Raw genomic sequence first — 9,218 nt, 5'->3', positions numbered from 1 at the left:
GGAGTCTAGCCCGTAATGGCCGTTAAAAAATTCTGTTATCTCACATGTGTCGCGTTTATAAAATTTTAAAATTTTTATTTTGAATAAAAAAACTTAAAATTTATAATTTTTTGAAGAAAAAACTCAAAATTATCTTAAATCTAGAAGAAAAAACCCGAAACATTAAAAATCTTAACAATCCTTAAACCCACTTCGGTCGCTGGTCTTGTCATCGTTGTTGTCGATCGAACCTTCACCCGACCACACCTCCACACAACCACACCTCCATCGACGACCAACCACCATAATAGAAGTCGACAAATCCTACCCAAAGAAGAATAAAGTTGCCTTGATGAACCCTAAATTACAACACCATGCTACTTCGACAACCATCTCGATGGCAAGGACTACGACGTTCGACTGTGGAGATGTCAAGGATAGCGACGACGGCGATAGTCGTGGTTAGCAATAGAGGTAAGATTAGGGTTAAAGATTTGAGATTTAGGTTTTTAATAATTTAAGAGAAATTAAGATTTTTTTTTAAATATAATAATATTCTCTTAAAAAATTTAAATAAATTCTCAAAATTATTTGAATGCGACATGCGTCACTTAACGTACTTTTTAAAAATCATTAGGAACAAGACACTTAAAGTAATAGTATTGTCGAAAGGGTCTCTTAACCGATGGGGAAAGGGGTGGTCCCGCTTCGAAAAATATTTTAGTGTGATAAATTTGTGATAAAAACGTAGTTCGCGGAGTCTCCACCAATCTTTGATTAGGGTGTAATTGGACACTCAAAAATATATTTGTCATTTAAATAAAATATTAATTTTAATTAAAACTAAAAACTTGTGATCTGCATTACCAAATTTTGAGTTCGAGAGTCAATTATGTGTGGAGAAGGATTATCACCCCTACAACGCCCTAAATCGGTACCTAGTCGATTAATTAATTGTCTTTGCAATAAAATGTACAAATTCGAGTTTAATTTAATTTAAAATCCACTTGAATAATGTTCTTTGAAATTTTGGATGAAATATAAAAATATCTAATTATTTCCTATCGAGAAGAATCGATCTATCATACCTTGAAGCAATCGATTCTTACTTCAATTGAAATAAAGAAATATTGGAATTACATTCTAAATTTAAAAATAATAATACCTAAAATAATGTTAAGATTGAAAACAATAATATTTAATATTTCATATCGAACATTTTTAAAAAAAAAAGCCTTTGAAAACACATGCCAAAGTTAAATAAATATAGTTGTGCAGTGTGTGAGGAAAAGCAAAAACAAAGCAAACAACACTGAATATAAAACTCAAGAGCTTGAATAATTATTTAATCTGAAAATATTAACAAACATATTACTACAACTATTTAGTGGTTAAGCAAATTAAGAGTCAAAATGCAAACAAAACTTATTTAAAACCAAATAAGGGATCAAAAACCAAATTAGAACGAACTTGTAATTTTATTTGGAAAGACAATTTATTAATCGACTAATGGTCTGACTCTCTAAAGGTCCCCAGCGAAGTCGCCAAGCTGTTGAAACGATCATTTTCCCATCGGGTAAAAGACCGTTTCGACAAGTATCATTTGTAACATTAAATATCTAGATTGACAAAAAAAAAATTAGAAACCATATTTAAAAAAGTATAGTTTAAATTTTTTTTATATTAAGACAATTATTTTTCGAAGGGATGGACACAATTGTCTTTTTCTTCCCGGATATGACACATTAAACAACGTCGAGTTTTTTTTATTTTCAATAATGCAGCAACTCACTCACTCGAGACTCGACGCTTCTATAAATTCCTGGGACTGGTAAAGACTTCATATCTTATTTTCCTGCAACGATTTCCTATGTTTTCCATGGAGAATTTCAACCACTGCCTTGGCTTCATATTCTTCATTTTTCTTGCCGTCAAGCTTTTAACTCAAAGAAAGCAAAACTTACCCCACAGTCCCATGTCTCTGCCAATTATTGGCCACTTTCACCTTCTCAGTAGCTCTCTCTACAAATTATTAGCAACCTTGTTGTCCAAGTATGGCCCCATTTTATATCTACGTGTATGCTTGTTATATCTTCTTCATCTGCTGTTAAGGAATGCTTCTACAAGAACGATGTAATATTTGCAAACCTGCCTCAGAGAATGGCCGGGGATATTTTCACGTACGACGACAGTTCCTTCATATGGGCTCCTCATGGACCTCTTCGGAAGAACCTTTTCCGTCTCACTGTCGTCGAACTTCTATCGACAATCTGCGTTCAAAAGTCTTCTTCCATACGTGAGGATGAGTCCGCAACTTGTTTCGTTGTCACTTGCTTGACGTGTCGGCAGCTAATGGCAGGAGCAAAAAGGTGGACTTGACATACTTGTTTAATCTTTTGACGGTGAATGTCATGTTGAAGATGGCGTCCGGAAAGGCTCCAGGTAGGGACAAGGAGACAGAAAAGATGGTATTCCAAGAATTTAAGAGTTTACTTCATCCCAGCTTGCAAACAACCATATGAGGAGGGACGAATACCTACAGAAATTAGTGGACGGAATCAGATCAAACAGGACTGGTAGAGAACCCTTCGGTGGTCAAAAAGCTTCTGTGTTTTCAAGAAGAAGATCCTGAATTCTTTTCCAATGAAGTCATCAAGGGCACAAAACTAACTTGGTTTTGATTAATCTGGTTTTAATGATATTAACATCGGCATGTAACATGTGCTCTAGATGATGTTCATCGCAGGAGCCGAAATGCCAAAAGTTACACTAGAATGGGAAATGTCACTCCTATTAAATCATCCTGATGTTTTGAAGAAAGTGAGAGCCGAGATTGATAGCCATGTCGGGCAGAAGCGTCTGCTGAATGACTCGGATCTCACCAAGCTTCCTTATCTTCGTTGCGTTGTAAATGAGACACCCAGGTTATATCCCGCAGCACCGTTTCTAGTGCCTCATTATTCATCCCAAGACTGTATGGTGGGCGGATACGAGGTCCTAAAGGTACAACTCTGATTGTGAACGCTTGGGCAATACAAAATGATCCTAGTTTATAGGATTAACCAACCAAGTTCAAGCCTGAAAGATTCGAGGAGGTGAAAGATCGATCCAATTTTTTTCCATTTGGACTTGGGAGTAGATCTTGTCCCGGCGCTACCATGGGCTTGCGGCTGGTTCTGTTGGCACTTGGTACAGCTGTAAATTGCTTTGAATGGGAAAATGATCAATTTTGACCAGGGCTATGCCATTGGAGACTCGGTGTTCTCCACGGCCAGAATTGATTAAGCTCATCTCTCAATTTTAAAGTTCGAACTTCAACTAAAATTTGCAGCTTCCAAATATTTCGATGTTGTATTAAATAAGGCACTGGATTGTCAGACGCTTTAAATCTGAGTTTCATAGAGAAAAATGGAATACATGCTAGCCTCAAAATCTTGTTCAATGCATGCTACTAAAGTTGTTCTTTAAAAAAATTCAGATGGCCAGGACCACCCGGTGGATAACACATCACACAAATGCCAAGTCCCGAGTCATGACCGTCACTACAGAAAGTGCTGCTAGCTAGTACCAGCCGTTGTTCAAAAAACAGAAAACCAAGCGCAAGATAAATTAAATGCGTGTGCAGGTTATAATCAGTTCCTTGTAGAAATATATATCTTTTTTATGACATCTAAAAGACCAATACATTAAACCAAAACTTAATTGAAAAACAAAGTAGGGTTTGAAATAACAATGAAATCAAGTTCAAAGATTTGACACCTGAAATAGAAAAACGAGGTTTCCTCATAACAATTAAACCAAACAAACAGGTGAGTAGGGAAAAGGCTAAACTGATCTTCACTCTTCCTCCTCACCCTCATTCTCAGCAATATTGAAGTATCGTAGTTCATAAACATTACGATCCTTGTTGGAAGCAATCACTCGAAGCCAATCCCTGACATTGTGCTTCTTCAAATACTTCTTGGTTAAGTACTTAAGATACCTAAACAATAAGATAAAGAAACCATCAACTAAAAGGCTCAAATATTTTTAATATCAAGACAAACAACCAAAAGGGGAAAAAAACTAGATTGATTGAAGGCCTTAGACATCCAAGAAAGTGATAAAGCAGGTGGCAACTGCAAATGTTTTGAGAAACAGGCCTTTAGGGTTGTCATCATCAACCTTAAAATTAACAGTTACAAAGATTCCATCCATATCAATAACTAGGTAAAGGTAAAGTCACTTGGGTAATAAACAATGATAATGGTTAATGAACTCCATACTCAGGCCAAATTTGAGGATATGTTACTTCAAGATATTCTAGTTAATTCAGTCTTTACTTTTTTCAAGTTTTCCAACGGGAGCAGCTGTTTTTGGAAAGGAGTAAATGTTATTTTGGAGCTAATGAGGCCAACTATTTGGGTAATGTGATTAGTGAGAAAGAGGTACCAATGGGTTATAAGAAAATTCAATGTATTGTGGATTGAATGGAACCAAAAACAATAAAGGAGTGTTTGGATGGAGGAATGTGGGATTAATGAAATCCACATTCCCTCGTTTGGTTAGCCCGAGAATCCTATTCACGGTAATGTAAGATTATCGATAATAGATTTTTTGATGTATATTATCCCGAATGTCATTACCTCCATTTCTTTAGGTATTATTAGATTACCAGCGATTTAGACTAAAATACCCTTAAATTTTTTTTTCATTCAAAAATATCTTTCTTCTGTCATTGAATAATAAAAATTTTACGAATGTTAAATTACAAATTTATCCTTAAACTATTTTAGATTTACAAAAAAATGTCTATAATTAAAATTTTATATAAAGTTCAAATATTAAAATAAAATTTTATCATTTCATTAAACCTTTTATATTTTCAATTTTGTTAAAAAAATTATATAAATTTTATGAATTTAAATTTTTTAAAGAAAATATATAAATATTTTCCAACTTGTTAAAAAAACAAATATATAATAAGGACAATTTGATCAAATATACATTCCAATAATCTTTTATTCCTTTAACCAAACACGGTATTCTTACATTCCTGCTAATCCAACCAAACACAAAATACAATATTCCTAGTAATCCTATTCCCTGATAATCTTACATTCCCACTGGTAATCTTACATTCCGTGAACCAAACGCACCTCAAGGCTTTGAGAGGATTCCTCAGCCTTACAGTGTATTATAGAAAATGGATTAAAAATTATAGGTTGATAGCTATTGAAGAAGGGTGAGTTTGTATGGAGTGGCCAGCCTCAGTTAGCCTTTGAGAATCTTAAGCAGGCTGTCACTACGGCTCCTTTACTCGCACTGCCAGGTTTTACTTAAGTATTTGTGGTAGCGACAGATGCTTCAAAAACATAAGTGGGAAACGTGTTTCAAGATAGAAGACCAATATAATTTTTCAGCAAAGCTTTTAGGTGTCAAGTATCAATCATTGTCGGTATACAAAAAAGAAATGCATGGGGTTTTGATGGCAGTTAAGAAATGTAATGCTTATTTGGTCGGTAGGCATTTCATTATTCAAATGAACAATAAAAGATTGCGACTTTTACTTGCACACCATAATTAACCAAATCAAGGCTTCATGAAGTGCTGATGTGATGCTACAAAAAGTGATACAACATCTAGAAAACAACACTAGTAGTGTATCTAAATATTCAAGTTATACAGCAAACAAAAATCCATTTCTTCTAAAGAATTCAGTTCAAATTGAGTTTTATATTCAAAGTCAAAACAATCCGATATAAACAATAAAAATAAAAGATCACACCATCGTAACTTAAACATTCAAAACATTTTCAAGCAAAAAATTCATGGAAGCGGAGCAGAATGGTACCGTAATGAACTAAAAGATCAAAAGACAAAAATGAAAAGTACCGCTTGGAGAAGTTGGAATCAGAGGTGACGGTGATTTTGCTCTTGTCACGGGTGACAGTGACGGAGTCGCCAAGAGCACCTGCTTTGCCACCGACCTTGATCCTTTCTTGGAGGAACTTTTCCAGTGAGGATATGTCCATGATCTTATCCTCAACCGGCTTAGAACAGTCGATGGTGAAGGACGCTCCCTTCTTCTTCCCCTTGGGTCCCGCGGCTGCTCCACGACTCATCTTCGCACCAAATCACGGAGTTTCCATTGAGTCAATTCAATAAGAGCAAAAAAAAACCTAGAAAAGGAGGAAAAACAAAGGGAATGCAGAGAGAGATAAATAGAGTACCTTAGCTGCCACTGTGGTTTAGAAGATACAAATCGGCGAAGTTAAAAGACCTAGTCTTTGAGCAGTTTCTTAACAAATATATTGATTCCTAGGGTTTTCTGAGATACTTTCCATGGTTCGATTTTGGGCTTTGATTGTGTGGGTTTAAGGCTAAAACAGGAAGGGAACAAAAAGAATAGAAATCCCCAACCCATAGAACTCTTGGATGGACATAGAACTAGGCCTATAAATGAACCGAACGCACACGCACATGAACGGAGTTATGTTCATGTTCGTTCATTTAATGAATAAACGAACATAAACGAACAATTTTTTTTGTTCATGTTCGTTTATTAAGGAATATAACTTGTTCATGTTCGTTCATTTAATAAATAAACGAACATAAGCGAACACGAAAATAAACGAACACGAACATAAATGAACACGAACATAAACATTGGAGACCCTACCTTCCATTGTTCTTTCATGAAAAATATTCGACAATGCAAATCAACCAAATCTACGTTATTCTAATAAATTCGCCGGCTAAAAGTTTTGTGACATCAATGTCAGACTTTAGTGAGGTTTGTTAATAATGGTCATTTCCGTTGTCAGAGTAGAAAATTTAACAGCATGAAGATTTCGAACGGTACAAATTGGACTACAAGGCAATAATATAGATCTGAAATCCCTTCGATGCTACATATCGTAACTGATATTATTGCTAAACTACCATTCAAAATTTTAACGTACCTAAAGTCTACTCCACAACTAAAGGTCACACAAGAACTATGAAAACAAAAGTTCATTGTCAAAGTGTATTTTCTACTTATTAATGGGTTCTTCCTGGAAAACCCATTACTTTCGCTATTACATTCTTTTTCAGAAATTGCATAGAAACTTTTGTTTTGTTTTCTGACAAATTCTATTATATTTTTCTCTTTACTGATGCTCATACACTTCCGATTGTTACCTTTATCTTCCCATCTATTTCTAGAAATAAGTATGATGTTTTCTTGAGTTTTAGATGTGAAGATACCCGCAATAACTTTACATATCAACTATTAAGCCAAATAAAACATAGAAAGAGGTGAAAACGGACATGTAAACTTCATATTGCACTATAATATAACTTGTTTTGAAGCTTTCAGCGATCGTTTCCACTCTTTAGTGAACATTAGGGTTTGGGAAAAAGGAGAAAATGAATATAGGTGCGAGGTGCCTCACGGGTTAACATATTGGATTTAATCTCCAAATAAAATTGGGTTAATTATGGAGTTGATCATCAGAATAGCAAATTAATTAATATTTTTAAGATACTTACAAATTGGTCACCAAAATTGATTTAAGAAGATTGGGTTAAACATAAATGAATGAACATAAACGAACATAAACGAACATAACCGAACGAACATAAACGAACATAACCGAACATTTACGAACGTAAATGAACGAACGAGACATATGTTCATGTTCGTTCATTTAATTAAACGAACACAAAATATTGTTCATGTTCGTTCATTTAATAAATAAACGCACATAAACGAACTTCCCGCCGCACGGTTCATGAACGGTTCGCTGAACTTTCAGTTCATTTACAAGCCTACCTGGAACTGCATTCCAAGCACCCAGTCCAAAGGATTGAATCATTAAAAATTTAATAACGATGTTAATATAATATATTTATATTAAAAAAGTATATATCATTTTTCTATTTTTTAAATATTTAAAGTTTCATTTTAAATATTTTTATTTAATTAATAATATAAAGACTTGTATTATTATTTTGGATGAAATACTCAAATAGTCCCTCGACTATAGAGTGATGGTTTATTGAGTCTTTCAACTATTAAAAGATACAAAATGGCCCCCTGACTATATGATATTGTTTTGTTGAGTCCATCGACTATTAAAAGTTATAAAATTGTCACATGACTATTTCGTATGTTCCAAACTCCTCCATTAAAATTTTGACAACAATCTAAGCTAAATGTTAATTTATTGACTGAGATATGATAGTTTTTTGAGAATTTGGGATCAAATTTTTATCATATCTCAGTTAGCAGGTTCACATACAGCTCAGACAATCATTAATTTTTAACATAAAACAATGAGTTTGGAACGTACTAAGTATTCGGGTGACTATTTTGTAACTTTTTAATAGTCGGGGGACTCAACAAAGCAACATCCTATAGTCGGAGGATCATTTTGTAACTTTTAATAGTCAAGGGACTCAACAAAACATCACCCTATAATCGATGGACTATATGTATACTTTACCCTATTATTTTATTGAAATTAAAATCAAATAGTAGCAAATTCTTTATATTGAGGAAAATATTCAAACCTTAATTTTTTAGACCGCTAGACATAAGATAACATTTACGTGTCCTTTGATGCAATTATTAAATGATGTTAACCTTTAGGGGCAAAGTAAAACATGAAAGTAAAGTTTAAATAGATATTGAAAGTGAGATCGAGTCTCACGGAAGGTAATTTATAATTCGTAGATCTCCTACGGAAGTTGCTTTTAACCTGACGTTGGGGGCAGCCTATTATCCTACCTCCCCTACCCATTACATATGAGAATAAGGATCAGTTAATTTTTTTTTTTGTTAATAATTAATGTATCATTGAATTTTTTATTATTATTTGACTAATAAAATTATGATATATAACATTATTTTATTCATCAAATATAACTAAAAATAATGTGCTACGTGCACTAAATAAAGTATTGAGTAGGGTATTCACTTCTCGAAATTAATTAAATTAATTAGTCGAATCGAATTAGTTCGGTTAATTCAATCGGATCGAGAAACGATTAATTTTAAATATATTTTATAAATAAAATAAAAACAGAATGTGCAATCGGGCTAGCCAAAGCAGGATATGCCTTGTTTGGGATTGATTACGAAGGGCATGGAAAATCGGAGGGTACTCGGTGTTACATTAAGAATTTCGAAAACATCGTTAACGACTGCGATGAATACTTCAAATCTGTCTGCGGTATGTGCCTTAAACACTACGAATCACTTATCCATCACC

General features: G+C 33.9%; 1 protein-coding gene and 1 pseudogene across 1 annotated transcript; one reads left to right on the top strand and one right to left on the bottom strand.

Annotated features, from left to right (window-relative positions):
- Positions 1-1,858: 1,858 nt before the first annotated feature.
- Positions 1,859-3,283, top strand: LOC120158392 (annotated as a pseudogene).
- Positions 3,284-3,647: 364 nt separating this feature from the next.
- LOC120158394 (60S ribosomal protein L22-2-like) lies at positions 3,648-6,128 on the bottom strand. The gene is made up of 2 exons (XM_039169248.1): positions 5,854-6,128; positions 3,648-3,961 (listed from the first exon to the last, which is right to left on the bottom strand). The coding sequence occupies exons 1-2, from the start codon at positions 6,081-6,083 to the stop codon at positions 3,817-3,819; spliced, it is 375 nt and encodes a 124-aa protein (XP_039025179.1). The 5' UTR covers positions 6,084-6,128; the 3' UTR covers positions 3,648-3,816.
- Positions 6,129-9,218: the final 3,090 nt, after the last annotated feature.

Source organism: Hibiscus syriacus, unplaced genomic scaffold, assembly GCF_006381635.1.
Source record: "Hibiscus syriacus cultivar Baekdansim isolate YM2019G1 unplaced genomic scaffold, ASM638163v2 tig00111311_pilon, whole genome shotgun sequence".
NCBI classification, from domain to species: domain Eukaryota; kingdom Viridiplantae; phylum Streptophyta; class Magnoliopsida; order Malvales; family Malvaceae; genus Hibiscus; species Hibiscus syriacus.
Note: the sequence above shows the minus strand (reverse complement) of the source record. Positions and strands in the feature narration are given on the sequence as shown.